We start from the raw sequence: 23,069 nt of genomic DNA, 5'->3' as shown, positions 1-23,069 counted from the left end.
CTTACCAGCCGAAGCTGGTAAAAGGCACTCCTAGCCACGGAGGTCACCTGGCCCCTAGCGACAAAGATGCATCCAGGAGCACCCCCTGACTACAGACCTGCTCTTTCAGAGGGAGTATGACCCCGTCCAAAGCAGGCAACTGACCAATTATCTGAACGTGGGAACCACCAACCCACAGTGCCTCTCTTGCTAGGATTCAGACTCAGTTTATTGACCCTCATCCAGCCCACCACTGAGTCCAGGCAGCAGTCCAGGGCTTGCATGGCCTCTCCTGATTCAGATGTTACAGAGAAATAGAGCTGGGTATCATCAGCATACTACTGACACCTCGTCCCAAATCTCCTGATGACTGCTCCCAAGGGCTTCATATAGATGTTAAACAGCATGGAGGACAAGATGGTATCCTGCAGCACCCCACAGCACAACTGCCAGGGGGCTGAAAGACAGTCACCCAATGCTATTCTCTGAGAGCAACCCTGGAGATAGGATCAGAACCACTGTCAAACAGTGCCCCCAATACCCATCTCACCAAGTCGGCCCAGAAGGATACCATGGTCAATGGTATCAAAAGCCGCTGAGAGATCAAGTAAGAATAATGGGGTTGCACTCCCCCTGTCCTTCTCCCGATAAAGGTCATCCATCAGGGCAACCAAGGCCGATTCAGTCCCATAACCAGGCCTGAACCCAGACTGGGATGGGTCAAGATAATCTGTTTCATCCAAGAGTACTTGCAGTTGCTGTGCCACAACCCTCTCAATCACTTTCCCTAAAAAGGGGGTATTTGCAACCGGTCGGTAGTTGTCACAAACCAATGGGTCCAGGGTGGGCTTTTTCAGGAGTGGTTGGATCACCGTCTCTTTCAAGGCAGCTAGAACCACTCCCTCCCGCAATGATGAGTTGACCACACCCTGCATCCACTCTGCCAGATCCCCTTGGCAAGCTTTAATAAGCCAAGAAGGGCAAGGGTTGAGAGGACATGTTGCTGACCAATCATCGCAAGCACCTTGTCTACGTCATCAGGCTGCATCAATTGAAACCATTCCCATGTAGTTGCAGCAGACATTGCACTGGACACCTCTACTACAGTAGATTTGGAAGGGGCATCAAGACTGCTACGGAGGTGAGCAACTTTACCCTCAAAGTGCCTTGCACACAATTCACAGTGGGCCTCCGAAGGGTCTAAAACTCCATTTCCTGGAGTTGATGTCAACAGACCCCTGACAATACGGAAAAGCTCCACTGGACAGCTACTTGAGGATGCGATGGATGCAGAGAAGTGGGCCTTCTTCACCCCACTCACCGCCACACAGTAGGCACAGTTATGATGTTTTACTCGTGCCCGATCAGCCTCACAGCACATCTTTCGCCACTTGCGCTCTAGCCATCATCCAGCCTGTTTCATTGCCCTTAGCTCACTGGTGTACCAAGGTGCAAGCTGGGCTCCACAATGCTGGAGATGGTGCTCGCGGGCAACCGTGTCAAGAGTCCGATGCGCCTTGCTGTTCCACAGCGTGATAAGGGCTTCAACAGGGTCACCAGCTCTATCTTGGCAGAGGTGATAGAAAAGGTCATTGGAGAACAACTGCAGGTATTCTTGGATGTAACTGATTATTTAGATCCATTACAATCTAGATCCAGACCCAATTTCAGAACAGAATTCATTTGGTCATCCTGATGAATAACCTTTATCATGAGAGAGACAGGCAGAGTGTGATCCTGTTACTTCTGCTCAATCTCTCAGTGGCCTTTGATATCATTGACCATGGTATCCTCCTGGACTGACGGATGAGTATCAGAGGCACTGTATTATGGTAGTTCTGCTCTTACCTTCAGGGCCGTGAGAGTAGCACTGGGTGAATGTTCTTGGCCCCTAGCACTTGTGCTACGAGGTTCCATAGGGTACTGTTCTCTCCGCAGTGTTATTTAACATCTATATGAAGCCACTGAGAGTGGCCTTTAGGAGTTTTGGAGCAAGATATCATCAGTATGCTGATGACACCCAGCTCTGTTTCTCCATAACATCTGATTCAGGAGAGGTTGTGAAAGTTCTGGATATGTCTGAATGCAGTGGTGGACTGGAAGAAGGCCAATAAATTGTGCTTGAATCCTGGGAAGACAGAAGCTCTTTTGGTTATTGGTTCCCATGTCTGGTAGATAGACAAGTTATCAATTTTGGATGGGGTTGCACTCCCTCAGAAGGAGCAGGTCTATAGCTTGTGAGTACACCTGGATACATCTCTGTCACTAGAGGCTCAAGTGTCCTCTGTGGCTAGGAGTGCCTTTTACCAGCTCTATCTGGTTTGCCAGCTATGGCCATTCCTGGACAGGGTTAGCCTGACCACTGTAATCCATGCGTTGGTAACCTAGAGACTGAATTTTTGCAATGCTCTCTAAGCTATGTGGGGCTGCCTTTGGGCCTGGTTTGGAAGCTCCAACTGGTGCAGAATGCGCCAGCCAGACTACTGATGGGGTGTGATCAATGGGTGATCCATTGATGTGACCCATTGTTAAAACATGTGCACTGCTTTCCATCTACTACCTAGTCAGTTTCAAGATCCTTATATTAATTTACAAAGCCATGAACAACTTAGGGCTAGGGACCACCTGAACCCTTATATCCCAGCTCGATCACTGAGATCACTGCAGGAGCATCATTGGTCATCTCCTGAGCTGGCAAGGCTCATTTGACAGCAACAAGAAATAGAGCCTTTAGTGTCATCAGCCTGTTCTGTGGAATGCTCTGCCAACTACTCAGCAGGCACCTTCTGTTTTAACCTTTAAAAGTTTGCTTAAAACTTTTCTATGCCACCAGGTTTATGCAGACAATTAAAATCTCCCTCTGTCTCTCTCCCTCCGTAACAGTTGATGATTTCTGATTTTACATTTTTACATGATTTTTATTGCATATATGTATGATGGTTGTAAACTGCTTTGGTTTTTTTGTATGAAAAGCAGTATACAAATATTTTTATAAATCAATAAAAAATGTTGAAAAAGAGATCAGTAGGGCAGTAGGAAGATGGGGGAGGCTTAGCCTGACAACTGAAGGAGCTGCTGGCCTCCGGTTATCAGCCCACAGTGGGCACTCACCTGGCCTTTGGGCCTTGCTGTTGTCCTGAATGAACAGAGAGTGCTATCAAGTGTCAACACTGGAGTGTCTTCTGCCACTGCACATTGCTGGGAGCAATTGTGATGGACAAGCTGTCCTTCAAGGAAGCATATCTGTCATTTGCCCAGGGTATAGTCTGAAGGCACATGAGGTCACCACCTTGCTGAAGCTAAGTAGGCCTGGCTCTGGTCAGTGCATGGAAGGGACACCATCTGGGAATCACATGTATGCCACCATGGTTTCTATGATGAAAGAAAGGTGGAATATAAATGTAATAAAATAAATACTGATCTTCTCACCAAACCTGCTTCTAGGTAATCCCAATCTTCTCCAGACCACAGAACTGAAAACCTTTGAGGCAGGGGGAAAGTGGAGCAAAGTATAGGTTGATAAAGTTGGTCGTGGCCCAAGATCTGTGCTGTTCAAAGGACAGGATGCAGCTGAAAACAAAAGGTTCCAGCTTAGCACCCCAAAGGTCACTGGTTCAAAACCTCCTGTTTCTGAATTGTGGTTTTAAGCATATGTTTACCTACCCTGCTAATATGGAGAGAGATGTGACAATGCATTACATCCCATATCACCACCTTTGTTTCATTGCTCTTCAGGCTACTACATGTTCATTGAAGCCTCTGCACCTCGGGTGAAGGATGACAAGGCCAGGTTGATCAGCCCAATGTACAACATGACAGCCCGATTCTGTGTCTCCTTCTATTATCACATGTATGGGAAGCACATTGGTGAGTGAACTTGCTGACTAGGATGGAAGATGCTTTGAGAAGAACTGCTTATTTACTGCTTATAACAGGGAAACAATAACTCCCTCTGGTGTGCCAGACTGGTTTCTGCTGGTAATTATCAATGTGTAGCTCTTGCATCCATTTTGCCAAACAACATTTTTCATTTGCTATTTGGAAAGCAAAGCTGGAGCTGAGTCCTGAGATGGAAAATCCTCCTCTCACCTAGGATATATTTACTCTCTCCACCCAACCCCCCCAACACACACCCCTCTCCTAGTTTGATGCTCTAGTGTACAGTTGAGACTGCAGAAAGTGTCCTTTCCCAAGCTTTGGGTCCCCGGATGTTGCAGGACTACAGTTCCCATCATTCCTGACCATTGGCCTTGCTGCCTGCGGCTGATGGGAACAGTAGTCCAACAACATCTGGAGACCCAAAGGTTGGAAAAGGCTGCACCAGGGAAAGGCAGGTAACCTTTTCCTGTGACTCCCCAATACTGAATATGGACAGCTAGCTGTTCAGACCAGCTGTGCATTTAGAAGAACATTCTCCACATTTTCATATACATATCTGCATCATGAGTACTAGAAACCTGATTTTCATTTGTTTTTGTTAAAGTGAGATCAGGTTTGCCACAATGATGGCAGTTGTTTTCTGTGTTGGAGGCATGACTATGACCAAATTAATTCCTGTCATCCACCGATCATCGTTGCTCATCCTTTTTTGTCTGTCCTGGCTAAGATAGTACTGGGCATCCTTCTACATTGGTAATTTTTTATAGAGACATTAGAAAATTATGTAGATCGAAATTTTCTTATGAAGATAACTCTGGTTTGCGGTTTAGAGAGAGCTTAGAGAGAATGTTTAAGCAGGGGCAATTGATGTAGGGACTCCCTGGTTGCTATTTTGATTTGTGTGTGTGTTATGTGCCTTCAAGTCAATTACGACTTATGGCAAAAAAATGTGCAAAAAAGGATTTGGTTTGATGGGGCAAAGTCATTTCCAAGGGCATCTTTTCCCCTGCCCATCTTTCTCTGTCTCTCGTTTCACCTTCTGTCTCCAACTGCTGAGATGAAGCTGTAGTACTCAGTGAATGCCACAGAAGTGCCTAATGAGTTTCCACATGCAGTCAAGGAGCAATTGCTAATTTGTCACCTCTTGATTATAATTTCATTAATTTGAATAATAAATGCATTCTTTCGAAAGACTGGAGCCTGACTGAGAAAACAGGACCCAGTCAGGAATGTGTCTTCCTGTTGATAAACTGGGTTGCTAAAGCGACTTAATTAGTGTTTCCCTCTGTCTGAGCGCATGCGATTTTATCAAGGTGGAAGCTGGTTCTTTTCTCATGGGGAGTGAGGAGATGAGAATGGTCCTCAGATGCAGGATCCACTAAACTCTCTAGATAATTATTTCAGTGCAAGCTACTTTCCAGCAACCAGTGGCTATCTCTAGGGTCAGAGCCATGGTTCAGTGGCAAAGCACAAGCTTTGTGTGGAAAATGTCCCAGGGTCAGTCCCCAGCATTTCCAGGTAGGACTAGAAATCTCAGAGAGCTGCTGCCAGTCAGTCTACACCAGGGGTGGCTAATTTCCAGATGCTCCTGGACTGTAACTTGAATCATCCCTAACCATTGACCATGCTGGCCTGGGGCCTATGGAAGATGGAGGCCAACAACCTCTGGAGGTCCACAGGTTAGCCACTCCTGGTGTAGGCAATACTGTCAATAGTTGACTGGATATGGTAGGTTCTTATGTCAATAAGGCAATTTTTCCCATTACTGAAGCCTTTGATTTCCCATACAAAATCAATGCTTTGGCAAGTGACATGATCGCTCATGTCTGCCCTGTTGGTAGGTGGTTCATTCTGTTCAGTTTCAGAGACAGCAGGAGATTGTGTTGCTCTTACTTTCTATGACATCATGAATGCCTTCTAGGTTTGTCTGAAAAGGCTTGAGCTGGATATACTGTATGCCTATCCTAATCACATTGCTAATATTGGCTTTGCCTGGGCTAATCCTTAAATTATCTCTTTTCCATTGAGCAACTGTCCTCCAATCATCTCAGAAGGGATATTTATTTGTAGTATTTCTAGTACTGGAAAAGGTTGACTAATGGAGCAGAAAAAAGAGGGGTATTTTCTACATTGCTTTCCAGAATCACAGAGGGCTTGTTCACATGGGGACTTAGTGTGAGATCGGTGCTACTCGCATGCCTGTTAAATTTGCAGGGTTCACATGATGTTTTAGCCAAGGGGAAGGCAAGTCGCTGCTTTCCCCCTTAAATCCGAATCAAACAAATCCAATTTGAATGCGAAAAGGAAAGGAAAAACCGCCTCAACTTCACTGCTCTCTTCCGTGTAGGTGCTTTGCTTCAAAATGTTTTTTACAGGGCAGGCTCTGTTATGCCTGGTCTGTCTCTCCCCCCCCCCCCAAGTTGCTCCCTCCTTCTCACTTACTTACATGCACACCCACAGAGATCTCTCTGTGTAGCTGGCCGGAGAGAGCTCCTTCTCCTTAAAGAGACAGTTAAGGTTGAGGGACGTAGGAAGGTGGGGGAGAGAGAGAGAGAAGGGTGGTAATGACTGGAGGAGTTTGGAGCGAGGTTGTCCTTTCTCAAGAGACCTGGGAAAGAACTGGGGGGGAAAGAACTGCAAGTTGGGGGAAAAATACGGAAAAAGGAGCCTTGCCTGCTTTCCTGTCTTGCTGTTATGGAGGTGGTGAAAGATGCAGAGGCAAAGCAGCAGCAATTGCACGTTACTGTTTAATTTTTGCCATCCTGCTCTGGGCGTTCTCCCTATAGCTTGGGGAGGGTAAAGGAGTAGACTGCAAACTGAAGGAAAATGACTTTAAATCAAGCTGAAATATAAACAAATGGCTTCAAACAGACTCTAATCAAGGCAAGAGATAACAGAAGGTTTGAAGCTGAAGCTTCAAGGAGCTGCATAAGCAAACAGAAGATGAAGCTGCAATCCGATGCAGACTTACCTGGGAGTAAATTCCATTGATCCTAATGGACTTACTTCTGAGTAGACAAGTTTTGGATTGTAGCCTTAGATATAACAAGAAAAAAACCATGGAGAAAAAGAACATTTTTGAAAACACAGCCGGTGTATATGTGTGAGCGTGCATGCAGCAAGATCCCTCTTCCTTATGCAAGTAGAAATGGCTGGGGGTAAAGGGGGCAGTGGGGGAAAGAGGTGAATTATGGGAGGGAGAGAGGGACTGGGTAGTCATTTGAGGCTGCAGCCTGCGCACGTATGCAGGGGAATAAATCCCACTGGACACGGCGGTGATGTAACATGCACACACACTCAAACACCCACTAAAAATTGAATTTCATAGGTACTTAATAAAAAAGGGGGGTTGCTATAAATGTCAGGAGGAAATGAAAGTGACAGAAAAAAGATTTTACTGTCAATTGCACCCCCCCATGCTTTCCTGGCTTCAGCCTGCAATTGACAAGAAGCAACTCCCCTCCTCTTCTCCATTTGCAATATTCGGGAGGGAATAAACATGTAGATTTGGGGGCGGGGCCACGAGGAAACAGTGATGCTAACCCTTTACAGAGGAACGCCAACTATGTGAATGGAAAACAGCAGGACTGAAGGGATTGGAAGGTAGGTAGTGTAAACCCTGCAAATCTATCGCAATGGGAAATGCTGCACCTTTAATCCAAAGTTTAGCTCCCATGTGAACCAGGCCAGAGTCTCATAAAAGGGAATACCATGAGAAGCCATTAGGGAAGTAGATCCTTTGTCACCACTGCTATCCTTTGTGGTTCAAAGACTTCTCAGAGGCGTTGAATGTTGAAGTTGTGATGACATGAACACTGCTTGGGACAGTATGAAGCTGGCAGTCTGTTTAGCATTGACTTTAGCTGCTAAGAAACCAGCCTCTAAGCCCACAATATCTACCTTTTCTCCTGTGCATTCACCATCTTCAAGACTCCTTTAGATCGTGTCTTGGTTCTCCATTGAGATCTTAGACAGATTTCTCCATTTTCTGCTTCAATGTACTAATACTGAGGGTCTGCTAAATTTGTGCAATTATTTAAAAAAAGAGACAGGGTATGCAGTCAGAGAGAAAGAGAGATTCCATCTGCCTGTTAAGAATTAAACCTTGTCACAACAGGCAGTAATGGGTCCATCCTGAAATCTAAAACCATTTTTTCCTTCTGTGTGTGCGTATGTGTGTTTTAAGATTTTCTGTAGCACTCATCACTTCTGTTTCTAATCATTCTTGCTTCCATTTATTTCATGAGGGCATCTGGACCAAATCCAGGATGTTCCTAATAACCCAGGATATCCCATGAACTGCGTGACTCTGCACAAACACGTGATAGCTTGTCTTAATCACTTCTCAGCTTGTCTCTTGTTCAATAATTGCCTGAGGTGATAAGTGAGAATGATTTGTGACAGCAGTTTCACTTGCTCAAATAATGACCTCAATTATCATAAGATAAACATGATTCATGCTAACTCTTACTGGTGTAAGATACTGATTTATCTTACACCAGTAAATACGGCTCTGTACTGTAGGAGGGAAGGGACACTCATTCTTAAGATCTGTCCTTATTCTTTCTTTCCCTCAAGCATCTGACTGGCATATCTTCAAAGGTCTTGCTCTACCATTTATTTCTTTTGTTGTTGCTGATTATCTCTGCCTTTAGCAGCCTAGAGATTTTCACAGTCCTTAGTCACGGATTTTCCCATTAAGAAGCCATTTAATTTTCTCACAAGAAGGCAACAAAGAATCAAGGGTCTTGGGTCACGACTTGGGTCCAGGACATCTCAAGTACTGCCTGATCCCTTATATCCCAGCCTGATCACGGAGATCTTTGTGGGAATCTCTGTTGGTGGTCCCCCATGGCTCAGATGCATGGCTTGTAACGACGAGAAGCTGTGCATTCTGGGTAGTTGGCCAAGCCTGTGGAACTCCTTCCCAACAGAGATTAGACTGGCACCCTCCTTGCTGAACTTTGGGCACAGGACAAACCTTTTCTTAATCTAGCAGGCATTTTAAAGTAGTGTTCAGCTTTCTGTTCGGTTTTATTATGACTTTTTATTTTATTCTCTGTATGGTATATTTTTATGTACACCATTTAGAAATGCTAATGATCAAGGGGTATATAAATGCCTTAAATAAAATAAACAAATCTGGAAAGCCCAAAGGAATGTCCAGTGGGTAAATTTTGCACATTTCCTAGGAAGAAGGACAAGGCTATGGACAAGTACAGTCCTGGCGCTGACTGCCACTATTCCCACCCCCAGTTCAAGGCCAAATTTAGACCACTTGTTCATTTTCTTGCCTTAATGCTTGCAGGGAAGTTGATGGGACAACTTCATATAATAATGGCCAGAATATTTTGAGGAGAATTTATTGGATGTAACTAATATAATACTAACACACGCTGTGCGATTGAGCCAACACATTTTACTTAAAACCATGTAGTGTTAACAAGAAGGTACGTGGTCAGCTCAGTTCACCTTCTTGTGCAGAGGGAAGTTGCAGAGATGCAGCTCTTGCAGGGTCTGTTTCCCTGTAATGTTAGAGATGCTCTGTATGGTGTCTTTGAAATATCTGTTTATTTACAAATACAGAAGCAGAGCATTTTGGAAGCAAGCTGGCTCCTAAAGCAGACAGCAGCACTTCTCATCCTGCATCAGGTTCCCAACAGTGTATCTCATCCCCACTTGTTACCTGTCAGAATGTTCCATGGCCATTGCAGGAAAGATCTATGAGCAGAAGACTGGCATCCTGCTTGTGGAAAAAAAACATTCCATCCAAATTAGGAACATTATCAGCTGCCTTATACCGAGTTATGCATTGGTCCATCTAGCTCAGTATTGTCTACATTCCATATCTCCATTAGCCACTTGAAATGTTGAGAGGTATGTTACTGCCAGCACAACGATTCCAGACTCAACACAAACAGAATTATATGGGCCCGCAAGCCAAATAACTTGTATTCCTTTAACACTGTGTGCCATAATAGTGTAGCAGGCAAAGCATAGCATCCTTTATCAGATTCATAGACTCACCACCACCAATACAATGTGGACAAGTCTCATTACACCATGAAAGGAGACTACATTCAATTTGACATTTATTTATTTTTTAATAAATTTTTCTTTCCAATTCTTTGCTGCATAACTTAAAAAGCTGGTTTACTCATCACAGTTTGACTATAAATATCCATAGCCATCCAGGCAAATCTTCCCTGGGAGAGTTCCCAGGCACTGCTAGTTTATAATAGATATGACGAAAGAGAGAAACAGAATACAAATGGAGCGTTTGTAGCCACAGTATAAAATATTCAGTAACTAACAGAGTAAGGTGATGTTGAATATTTCTCATCTGAGCGGACAGCCAGGTATAGGGGAGCTCTCTGGAGGCCATTCCCATTCCTTTTAATTTATTTGGTTGCTGTTCTCTCTCACACATACAAACTCTCTCACACTCTGTGTTTTTTCTCTTCTTCTCTTGCCATCCTTGAATTAGACTTTCCCCTTTGCTGGTGATCCACAGAAGACTTGAGATACCAGGAAACTAAATTGGAGGCTTCTGGGAATTCCAGAGTCTGCTTTGCAGAGTGGCAGCTACTGTAGGCCACTTGTTTATTGAGTGAGAAGGGAATTTATAATAAATCCAAAGGTAGTCAACTTTTGAAGAGCCCATCAACTACTCAACGTGTATTTGGTGGCAACATTGTGGTAACCTCCGTATGTGGCAGTGAGAGTCCAGAAAACATTTTCAGTCACTGACTTCCGATCCATTTCCAGGCACATTTCAGTGGGTTGGCTTTAACCTTTAAAGCCTTATATGGCTTGGAACCTGGACACCAAAAGGACTACCTTACTCCCACAGGATCCTGCCCAACTGTTAAGATCATCATCCGAAGCCCTTCCCCAGCTGCTCCCACTACCAGAAGTTGGGAGGGTGACAACCAGGGAAATGGCCTTTTCTATCATGATGTCTCAGCCTTGGAACATACACTGCTGAGAGAGGTTAAAATTTTCTAATTAAAATGCATGCCATAGGCTGCTTGCCTACCATGTAGTTCACTAGATTTTAAACATCCCAGGAGTAAGAATTTCCTGTTTGCTCAGGTTTTTAATATTCAGTTGATTTATGCTGCTGGTAGAGGTATTTTCCTGTTTACTGCTGTTTTATTGATATGTTTTTAATTGATTGCTCTTAGTATTTTATTTATTTATGTTTTAACTGATGGGAGCTGCCTTGCTTTTTTGAAAAATTGCAGGTTGGGGTAGAAACGTATCCATTCATTCATTAACACATTGGACAGATGAGAAAGAAGATGGATGGAGAAGGCAGGGGATTGACCAATGAGTAATTGGACTGGGATGGAATATGGAAGGATCAGAAAGCAGTGTAGGTTTAGATCAATAGCTTTTACCAGCTGCTATGGCATCATAAAACTCTTAACTCCATAAGTTGTGTAAAAGAGTGTAATTTCATGTAGCCACTCCTCACATACTGATGTAATTTTATTGACTTAGAAGGTATGTTCATGTCATACTGTGGATGTCAGAAACATGGACCACATGGTCTGCCAGAAATGGCCACAAACATGGTCTTCGTCAGCCTTCCTGAAGTAGGGGTCCTCTAGATGTTTTGGATGGGTATGTGCTAGAATTCTACCCAATTTGGATATGGTACAGAATTTTCCATTAATTTGCTTATTCTCTATAACTGCTGATCGGATTTTTATGTAGCGATTTTCTGTGGCTATTTTAGAAAACAGGTGGGTTTTTTTTTTAAAAAAAAAGCTGCCTCTAGAATATCTATATTAGGAATTATAATTTTATCGATATTTCCTTTCATTTATCAAAAGACTGGGACTGATGGGAAACATCTGGAGGGCACCAGCTTGGGGAAGGCTAGTCTACATGATGAAATTTGAGGTGTCATGCTCTGAAGTTGTCCTCCTCTTATCCATTTTAGTTACTGTCAGAAGAGTAACATGTGACATTGTTGGAGAATGCATATAGTTCTGGCATGACTCATACCCATCTAAAAGTCTTTGTAATTGTTGGATTGGAACAGGATGAACAGCAGAACCTGAATAATTTCGTGCATTTAGTTTTTTTATGCTCAGACTGTCTCTTAATACATTGATGAGATTTTCCTTTATTATTTTTTAATTTAGTAATCACCACATATGTGATTGTTTCCTACTGGGTATTTCATTAACTTCAGCAGTTGGAATAGTGACTTGCACATTACACGCACACACTTCCCTAGCTGTAATAGAAAGTGCTGATTGTATGATTCTATCCTTTTTGTGCAAAGCTTTCCCAAGAAAGTAAAGCTGAGACAGTGCTGTATTGAACTTTTCCAGTGCTACTAGTTTTCTCTGAAGCAGACTGTATGACTCTTAAAAAGGCAGTAAAAAAACTGAAGAACAATACCTTTCCATAGCTTTAAGTGGCCTTTGTATTTATCATAGAATAGTAGACTTGGAAGGGGCCTATAAGGCCATCGCGTCCAACCCCCTACTCAATGCAGGAATTCAAGTTAAAAGATAAGAGTCGTCGGCACAGTCATTATTTTGAAAAGTAATTTTTGGATTTAGGTAATACTGGATAGTCTTTCTAATAATATAAAATAATAACATAAAATATGAACAGAGTGGAAGCCATCCAAATGCATCTGCCCACCCAGCAGAACGACTCATGCAACAGGTCTTCCCCTTTTTCTCCTCTGTCCTTCAGCACCCTCTGCACCCCCAAAATCTGCTTTGGGGCATTAGTGGAGATCATCCAACATGCTGCTGTACTCCTCTTACACAAGTTTCATTGAAAGCAACAGGAAATACAGATGATGTGAGAATGGTGAATAGTTCTGGGGGAAAGAACACTCTCTGTGCTGTCTTTCATAGATCCAACTTCTTCATTCATTACTGACCCTCACCCTAGACCTATTGAGCTAGTTTAGTGGATATGGTTTATCAAAGATCAAGAAATCAATGAAATGGAAGCTACATCTGTTGAACACAGGCACAAATAAATAATACACAATGCATCACCAAGCACAACTTATAATATCTATCTCTTATCACTAATACTTAAAAATTATAAATCATACACCTCTGAGGCTATTCTTTTCTAAATAATATTCACATATCTTAAGATGTGGCTTTTCAGATATACTTCCACCGTTAGGTTATGAATCTGCAGGCAAGGTTTGTTCTTTTTTCCGTTTAATTATAGTACAGCACCTAGTCCTTGAGGCACTTTATAAATAATAAATACTATTATTATTAGCCGTTGCAGAAAGTCCAGTGGAATAGACTCAGAATCTGAGTTATGAGTTACTGGAGAGTTGAAAAGCAGACTTGACTAGAACAGAACAGGGGATGACGTGGTTACAAGGGACATCCAGACCCAAGCATATGCCCTCCATCTGAATTCTGGGAGCCCCAGCATGAGAAGAGAGAGAAATTTATATGCCCCAACTAGGATTAATTCAATTTTCCACTACAAAGTCCACCCATAAAATTATATTAACACTTCAGCCACAATTGACTGGGTGCCTCTCTACAGGAGGGAGGGGGAAAGTGCCATCGGCCTTGAAGGAGGTAGTGGTTTGCCCTCTCCTTAAGAGGACCCCCATGGACCCAGAAGAGTTCGATAACTTTTGCCTGATCACAAGTATCCCCTTTTAAGGCAAGGTGCTCGAGAAGATGGTAGTGAGGCAGCTTGAGGTGTGATTAGAGAAGGATTATTTGGACTCATGTCAGTCCAGCTTCAGACCTAATTTTGAGATTCAAACTGCCTTGATTGCCCTGATCAATAACCTTTGTCAGGAGATAGACAGGGATATATGGCCCTGATTATTCTACTTGACCTTTTTGTTGACCATAGTATCCTGCTGGACTGTCCACAGGGTTTGATCTTGTTTCCCATAGTATTTCACATCTATATGAAGCTGCCAAGAACAATCATCAGGGAATTTGGGGCGAGCTGCCATTGAAATGCCAGTGATGCTCAGCCCTATCTCTCTGTTCCATCAGTGTCAGCCTAAGTCTTGAATTGGTGTCTAGAGGCAGTAATGGGCAAGGTGTGGGCCAACAAACTAAAGCTGAATCCAGACAAGTGGAAGGTGCTGTGGATTGGTGCTTCCTGGGCCCAGGAATTGTTCTAGATAGGGTTGCACTCCTCTTAAAGGAGCAGGTGCACAATTTGGGGGTACTCTGATAACCATCTTTGTAATTGGAGGCCCACATGAGTTCAGTGTTTAGGAGTAGCTGAGCCTAGCTTTGGCTGGTGCACCAAATGTAGCCTTTTCTGGATAGGGATAGTCTGGCAATGGTTATCCATGCACTGGTAACTTCCAGGTTGGACTGCTGTAATGTCCTTTGTGTGGGGCTGCCCTTGAAGATGGTTCAGAAGTTGCAACTTGTGCAGGATGTAGTAACCTGAATGTTTATGGGAGTAGTAGTGCTTGCATATTACTCCCATTTTAAAACAGCTATACTGGTTGCCAATTATTTTCTGAGCCCAATTCAAGGTGCTTATGTTGACTTTTAAAGCTCTTAATGGCCTGGAAATATCTGAGAGAATAACTTCTCTCATACCAATTTGTCTGGTCTTTAAGATTAGCCAATGAGGCCCTGCTGGTGGTCCCTGTGAGGTATGAGGTCAACAGTGGGGGAGGACAGTAGGGCATTTTCAGTGGCAATTCCAAAACTTTGGAACCATCTGCCACTGAAGTGCATCTAGCCTCAATGTTATGCTCTTTTATGAGGAAGATAAAGACATACCTCTTATGCCAGGCTTTTGGATGTAAGAAGGTATAATTTGTTGAGGTTAGTTTGTACTATACCCATCGCTATCTTATTTTTGTTTTTATTATTTTAGTTTTTGCTGTGTTCATTTTGTATTGATGTTTTAATTGTTGTTGTTGTTGTTGTTGTTGTTGTTGTTGTAGTTATCCTGTCTTTCCTCCCAAAGGACCCCAAGGCAGCAAACAGCAAAAAATCAAAACAATACAATTTAAAATTCAAGTAAGAACATGTTTAAAACAATTAAAAACCATCTAAAATGTTTAAAAACATGTAGAACATCTAAAAACATTTAAATACAATCACCTACCCAGTTATTAATGTCATGGTTGCCATAACCAGTATCTCTCAGTTATCAAATGCCTAGGCAAACAGGGATGGTTTTCAATTTCTCCTGAAAATCAATAAGGAGAGAGACAGGTGCCCCTCAATTTACAGTTCCACATAACATTAGAAATATATATTGGTGTGTTTTAATATGTTGTACACTGCCCTGTGCCAAATGGTGAAGGGCAATATAGAAATATCTAAGCATAACTAACTAAATAAATCCTCTCTCTGTTGTCGTCCCCACCTACATGCACTCATAGAGCATGATATGAGCTCACAAACACACCACAGCATGGACAAAATACAGAGACCCGCCTTCTGCCACACAACTTCCTACACAAGTACATACACACGCACCCACATATGAATGCCCCTCCTCCGCCATTCCTCCTCCTCTCCCAGTCCTTTTCCCCCTTCCTGATGGTCACTGGCAAGCAACAGGGAGTGATGGCCAGCATCAGCTGACTCAAATTCAACCCCGTTCCCTTCAGGAGTCAAGGGAGAAAGAATTGTTTAAAGTGGTGAAACAGACTCTTTCTTAACCTGTTCTACTCTCCCCGTCTGCTCACATCCTTCTCCCCTTTTCAAAGAGTCCCACACCTCCTAGGCTTCCGACAGTTCGTTCATTTAAGCCACGGCTGCCATTATCCTCCGCTGTGCTGCTTGGCCTAGTTGCAGGGTTGGCTTTCTTTTAGCACTTAGCATTATCTGTGTTTTTAGTGTACTTCTTGTCACAGGGCACTCAGGAGGCAATATCTGTCTCATGTGGTGATAACCCACTGCCTGCCACTGGCATCCCGTTTGCTTTACTTCCCAGCACTGAACAATGAATTTTCTGGAATGTAGAATTTTATGGCACTTGAGAATATAAAAACAATGATTGCTTGAATTTAATGGGAGAGGATTGTTTTCCTGTGTAAAAAGGTTTTAATTTTTAATGCTGAAACCGTTCCTTTCCGGACAATATGTAGTGAAATATTTGGACTGCAAAAAACAGCAATAACAAACATATTTTAAATGCAAGTAAGCTATTTTAACAGCTGCTTCCTCCTCCTCCTCCTCCTCCTCCTCCTCCTCCTCCCCCAGGCTTGTCCTTCTGCTTCTTCAGTGTATGGTAATCTGCTCAACCCTCAGAGGTACTCATCCAAAAAGGCACCTATGCATCATAGCTGGATTCTCTGCTCTGTACTAAGAAAACATGGCAATACATAATTTTGCATCGATTTGTGTCATTTATGCTGCTTCTGCTGCCCATGGGGAAGGACAAGGAGCAATGCAGAGCACTGAAGCCCTGTTCTCCACCACCTCTGTCACCCCAGCTCCCATTTGCAGCAAGTGGAAATGTCACTGAGGCCTCTTCTACCTTTGTTTTGTTTTAAATAATATTCCAGAGGATTCAGGGTGATATGTCACCAAAACCTCAGTCACTAGAATCTCAATAGATGCCTTTTTCTTTTTAGGATATTGAAGTGAGCGTGGTATAACATGCAGTTTAAGAAACAAATGGGTGTAGTCATCCAGGGTCTCAGGGGTGTGTGTCTTAGACCCCTTGTTTTTTGGGGAGCAGGGTCCTAGCCAGGGGGAAGGACTGAGGAGTGTGGAGATGACAATGGAGAGCAAGCAAGCGAGTGTGGAGTGTGGCTGTGAGGGGACATGGTGTGAAGAGACCCTGCACTTCTGAATTTCCTACTACACTACTGTAAACAAAAGCTATTGCTTATTGTCAGAAGAAAAATCCACCTTTGTTTCCTGCATAGTACCTCTGTTTTCCCTTGTGTCCGGGGAAAATGAGAAAATAGTACAGGAGAAAGGCGTCAAGCCACCCGCCCCCAAGCTATGCAAGCTACATCTGCTGAAATTCCCTCCCCTTTCAACACAACTGCTGAAGATGAAGGATCCTTGTCTTCTTTTTCACCTGGCCACCCTAACCCAGAATAACCAAAATGGCTTCAATGGATTTCTAAAAAGTGTGCTCTTGAGTCTCAGCCTCAACCATTAAAATTTGCCTCAGTCTATTTTAAAAAAATAATCCTAGTGATTCATCCGCTAAGCATTAATTGAGTCATCTATGTATTAAGCCAATTCAAATACACAGCCCTCAATCTCAGTGCTGTTTCAAATGACCAAACAGGTGGGCCGAGAACTGTCTTAGAATTGTTGCTTCAGCCTCATATTTGAATCCCGTGGCCACATGCAGCCCTTGCAACATGGGTCTACCCAAACCACCTCTCTGCACATCAGCTGGGTCATTTGAAGCTCAACAGTTTGCCATAAACAGAGGGTGTCACCACCCTCTAAAGAACTGTGCTCTTTTATTTTAATCTTTTTTCCATAAAAGTGCCTTGATTGAAAAGCTATCCCCCAAACTGTTTGTGTGAATCAGCCGTCAGTTTCTATGGTTGGTTGAGTACAGAGTAAGGTCCTAGGACACAGCCTTGAAGACTTGGTATAGCTCAAGGGACCCTTGTGCTAACACAGTTTCCCCTAGAACCACTATAACCTTCATTTTGTAATGTACTGAGGGCTTAATCATACAATCATCTGGATAGTGAGATAGCTCCAGAAAAAGCCTCTCTGGGGTTGGATCTTCACTTGGTGGTGAACTGGTTGTGTGCATCCACTGCTGCATGCAAGATTTGGCTTTTGGAATGCGACTTCAGTCATCACTTTTTGATTATTTGCCATGATGTGTGGACACAGACAAGAACAACTCTGGAAGCCACAACAGCCAAGTCTTTTCTTGGAATTATAATGTGCCCAGCTGTTCATGCAAGCAGAAGAGGATTCTCTGTCCACTGTTCCATGTGTTGTCTGTACCATGGGGAGGCCTGGTTACCTCCACAGAGCTTGGAAAAGTTACTTTTTTGAACTACAACTCCCATCAGCCCCAACCAGCATGGCCACTGGATTGGGCTGATGGGAGTTGTAGTTCAAAAAAAGTAACTTTTCCAAGCTCTGCTCCTTCATATATCACTGCTCCCATATATTTGCAGCAGATCTCAGATACTAATTTATCCTTAATTACAGAGAACTCAATTCAGTGATGGGGTAGTGAGCAGCCAGAGAAATCTGGCCCTAATCAAAACCCAATTAAGGCTTCAGTCCTAAGCATACTCAGGGAGTAAATTAGGGAGTAAACCCTCTTAGACCTAGCGGGGTTTATTTCTAATTGCATTAGAAAAGCTTAGAATTGTACTGACTACTTCAGTATTTCCATTTTTGTCACATTGAAATTAAGGAGACAATGTTTATCCAGCATGTTTATTCTGCAGCAGGTTCCACTGAGTTCAGTGGGATGTTCTACCAGGTCAACAATCAGTCTACAAAGATCGACCTAGTGGTGACATCTCCTCCTAGACGTATCAGTATTCCCAATCAACAACAATGCACTTCCGACAATTGAATTAGAACATCTATTCCAAATTGGAATTTGACATTGGTCTCATGGAATATCGCGGGTTGGCCAAACAAAATCCAAATGTCAACAGTTAAGGACTTCTTACATAAATCTGAAATCATTTTAATTCAAGAATCCTGGTCCTTAGATGAAATGTACTTGGATGGTTTCACGCCATTTACCTTGGAAGCCCAGCCGAGTATGAAGGGAGGAAGGGCCAAAGGTGGATTAGGTATTTTAGTTTCTACTAGGCTACAAACGGAAGCTGAGGCTTTGAACCCTCTCTTAGGCTTAGCAACAACAATATTATTAAAATTCCCACATCTAACTTACTTAATTATAAACGTTTATATCCCACCTAGCAAAGATAAACAACCAACCAAAATACAATTTACGAACTTGGAAAATTACATGAGAAACCTGATAGATTCCCATCCTAAAGCCATGATAATACTAGCAGGCGATTTCAACGCCAGAATGGGTTCCTCAGATAAGGCCTTATATACCAAATTTTCCCTAGAACCTCCTGAGCTGGATGGCCTATCAAACATCCCCTCGAGACAATCTAAGGACAAGGGTATTAATCAAGCGGGAATATATCTAATGCATTTGTCTCTGAAACTAAATCTGATTCTCTTAAACGGCCGCACTAAAGGTGACCTAGAGGGTGAGTTAACTTATGTAACGACAAACGGAGCCTCTGCGATAGATATGATCTTTGTTTCTCAAGATTGCTTTACTTTAGTTGACTGTTGTAATGTAATGGCTCGACCTGAAAGTGATCATTTTCCGATGGTCTTTACGGTCCATGGCTTTAATGAATTCCCTTTTTTGGTCAAACACACATTTGAAGTCAACGAAGTGGAAATACGCCCAGCCAGAATAAAGTGGATTCCAAAACTCCAGAAGGAAATCTCTGATGGTTTAAATTCCCTAGAGATAGTGAATATTAAGAACCAATTCCTTTCAACCCCAGCTGGCACTTCATCCTACCATTACCTATATCAGCTAATAACTAATATCCAAGACCTTCTTAAGAGGCCCTCACCTGCATTCTCATGTAGAGATAGGTACAGAAATAAAACCTGGTTTGACCGTGAATGTCTCAAAAGTAAGAAACAACTTAAACTAATACACCAAGCATACAAGCTGCATGGATCACCTAACAGTCTTGAAAAATTTCGAGAAGCTAGAAAAGGCTTTAAGCACTTAATTAAAACAAAAAAGAACTTGGAATTGAGACAAACATGGCAAAGCCTCATTCAGGCATCTAAATTAAAAGATTCTACTCAATTTTGGCATTTAATATCCCAACAATGGCCTAAATCTAATTTCAAACTTGATTGTGCCATTGCTCCAGCTGACTGGGAAAAATATTATGCCACCCTATTTCAAAGCAATATGCCCAAACCTGAGAGCTTTTCAGATATACCTACTGAACTCCCTACATGGCCTCCTGTTACCTCCGAAGAAATCCTGGACCTTATAGCCTCCCTCAAATTAAATAAGGCCCCCGGGCCGGATAATATACCCCCGGAGGTCTTTAAGTTGTATGCTAATTGGTGGGCGCCCCTTTTGGCCGCCCTGTTTACCAACATTAACTCCTCCATGATCATCCCCGAGGGCTGGGGAGCTGCAATTATAATTCCCATCTATAAAAAAGGATCCCACCTAGACCCAACTAATTATAGACAAATAAGTCTCCTAAATATAATAAGTAAGATATATGCTACTTATTTATATAGGAAACTTTCAGACTGGGTCATTCAGATGGACATTCTAGCACCGGAGCAAGCAGGTTTCCGCACCGGTCGCTCTCCTGGTGATCATGCTTTGGTTTTGCAGCATTTGACTTCTAAGTATAGCAATATTAATGGGAAAGCCCTATATACAGCTTTTGTGGACCTAAAAGCGGCCTTCGATTCCATTTCAATATCAAGACTCTGGCTAAAATTACAAAATTTGGGAATCAACAGGCGCCTATTAATATTGATACAAGGTCTATATCAAAACACTTCCTTACAAATTCGTTGTAATAATAAAGGCCACCTAACGAAACGAATTCAAACCTCCAAGGGTGTTAAGCAAGGATGTATCCTTGCTCCCCTATTATTTAATATATACATAAACGCCGTAGTATCTTCTATCGCTCCAATTTCATCGCATCCCCCGATTTTGGCCCATACTCCCAGACCATGTTTACTATATGCAGACGATATAGTCTTGCTATCACAAACGCCGATAGGCCTCAAGAGACTATTAGCAACTTTAACATCTTTTTGTCATGAGGAAGACCTAATAATCAACCTCCAAAAAACCAAAGTTTTAGTCTTTACTAAAAAAAAGATTAAACATGTCTGGAGGATTGATAATCGGCCCATAGATCAGGTTAGTACCATTAGATATTTGGGAATTATTTTTCATGCATCAGGTTCCCAACAACAGCATATAAATTCTAATCCGCTAAATGCCAGACGTACAATAAAATCACTATTATCCTTCTACTATACCAAAGGAGGCAAATCAGTCCCCCCGGCAATTAAGGTCTTTCTGGCCAAAATAATCCCTCAATTTACCTATGGAACCCAGATTAGTACATTTATAAATTTCACAAAACTGGAAGCTACCCAAAACTCCTTTTTAAGAGCTATTCTAGGAGTGCCTACCTGTGTACCCAACCACATTCTAAGATTGGAATGTGGCCTCCAATCTATAGAATCGTACATATGGAAGTTGAGAATAGCATACTGGTTGAAGCTATGTTTTAACCCCTTAGGGCTGGCCCCCCTTGTTCTCTTTGACAATTACCATTCTTCGTGGGTGACATTGATCCATGAAAAATTATTAAGTATAGGGCTCTCTCCTTCTTATATATTACAATTGAGTTTTGAATCTGCTACCCAGCTAGTTAAGCAAAGGCTGAAAGACATCGACTTCCAGACTCACTTATTTCTCATCAAGAAGCAGAGATATAACCCAAAGTTCTGTACACTAATGACATATATGTCGACCCTAAAGCTCCCTAATTATCGCAGAGCATTTACTTTAATGCGCCTTAACATCTTACCGTCTGCCATCCTCACTGGCAGATATAATAAAACTCCCTACTCAGAGAGAATTTGCTCATGTGATATTCAAGAACCTGAAACTAATGAGCATGTTCTCCTTTGATGTACACATTATAAGGACTTGAGAAGCCAATTAATTGCACCTATCTTACGACCTCTTCCAGGAAGGGCTCAAATTTTTTATGTAGACTATTTATTAAGTGACCACTTACCAGAGGTGACCTTTGCAGTCACCAAATTCTCTGCAGGTGCTATCCAAACCAGAAAAATAATAATGAATCACCTATCTGATAATCAAACTGTTTAATGATTTTAATTGAAGCTAATTATTTTAATGATTTGAGTCAATCACCAATTCTGATAATATTTTTATTTTTGTATTGTTGTATATGAATGGCCTTTGGCTGTATTAATAAAAATTCAATTCAATTCAATACCAGGTGAATGTGCCAAGGTTTGCAGTTTGGAGTACATCTACAGTTCCCTGGGAGAAAGCTTCATTGCATACAGTGGACTCTAAATTGGTTTAAACTTCAGCTTCAGTGACTATTTTGTGTTTGGCTTTACCATCATTTCAAACTTCAAATAGTCCTGGCCAAGATCTTAGGCAGAACCATTCCAGACGTGGACTTTGGCAGGACTATTTCTGATTTGCTTTGGAAAGCTAGATGCAAAAATGACAAAGAACATAAACAGGCCAAGAAAAGGGATTTAGCTGGTGTTGCCTGGGTCATGTTCATTCGGTCAAACCTATCCTTTAATCTTCCTTTCCTACCATCAGGCTATCTCCCCTCAATTACTAATCCTGCCTTCCTACATTCTTATCATATACTAACAGTGTATGGAATGAATGGGGCAACATCATTGCTGAACTTTAGGCATGCTGCTTAAAATCTTTTTATTTATTATGCATTTTAAAGTGGCATTTATTCACTGGTAGTAGACATGTTTATATTTTTTACTATTTGCCAGTTATCTTTTGTTTTTTATTACTTTTTATTACTGTTTATCAGTTGATGCTTTATCATCTATTATCTGTATACAAGCATTTTTAGATAGAAAGGTGATTAAGGCTGCAAGTCTGTACTCATTTACCTAGGAAGGAGCCCCAGTGGGACTTACTTCTGAGTAGACATGTGTAGGGTTGTACTGTTAGGTTGCAATCCTGTGCACAGTTACCTGGGAATAAGCCCCATTGCACGTAGTAGGACTTACATCTGAGTAAACATCTGAGTAAACATGCATAGGATTACTGCACACTATTTTGAAATAAAAAGGAAAGTCACCTTTGGCTTGGTTTACCCATTTCTGTCTCAAGTAAGGATTGGAGAAAAATTCAGTTCAGTTCATATTTAAAGGAGAACTTAATTTGCACTTTCCAAATCAAGCTATGAACAAAAACACAGCCATCCTTCAAATTTTGCACTTCTGTAAATTTTGCAATGCAGTTCTCCAGTAAAGTAATGTGCATTAAAATGTATACAGTAGTGTAAATTGTACACATAAATGAATATGTTAGTGAAAATAACATACTGAAATGCATTATCAGTACTTGTTATGACATCAGCCCAGACTGGAAGGGCGGGGGGGGGAGGTGTTGCTGTAGTCCATAGGAATTCACTG

At 42.2% G+C, this 23,069-nt stretch overlaps 1 protein-coding gene across 4 annotated transcripts in view; it reads left to right on the top strand.

Annotated features, from left to right (window-relative positions):
- Positions 1-23,069, top strand: part of MDGA1 (MAM domain containing glycosylphosphatidylinositol anchor 1) — a 399,800-nt gene that overhangs the window by 334,283 nt on the left and 42,448 nt on the right. For all 4 annotated transcript variants that reach the window (XM_061624888.1, XM_061624886.1, XM_061624885.1 and 1 more), the window contains one exon: positions 3,715-3,846. In XM_061624888.1, the coding sequence (XP_061480872.1) occupies positions 3,715-3,846 (132 nt within the window). The remainder of the gene's footprint in view (positions 1-3,714; positions 3,847-23,069) is intronic.

The sequence above is a fragment of the Rhineura floridana genome, chromosome 4, assembly GCF_030035675.1.
Source record: "Rhineura floridana isolate rRhiFlo1 chromosome 4, rRhiFlo1.hap2, whole genome shotgun sequence".
Classification (NCBI taxonomy): domain Eukaryota; kingdom Metazoa; phylum Chordata; class Lepidosauria; order Squamata; family Rhineuridae; genus Rhineura; species Rhineura floridana.
Note: the sequence above shows the minus strand (reverse complement) of the source record. Positions and strands in the feature narration are given on the sequence as shown.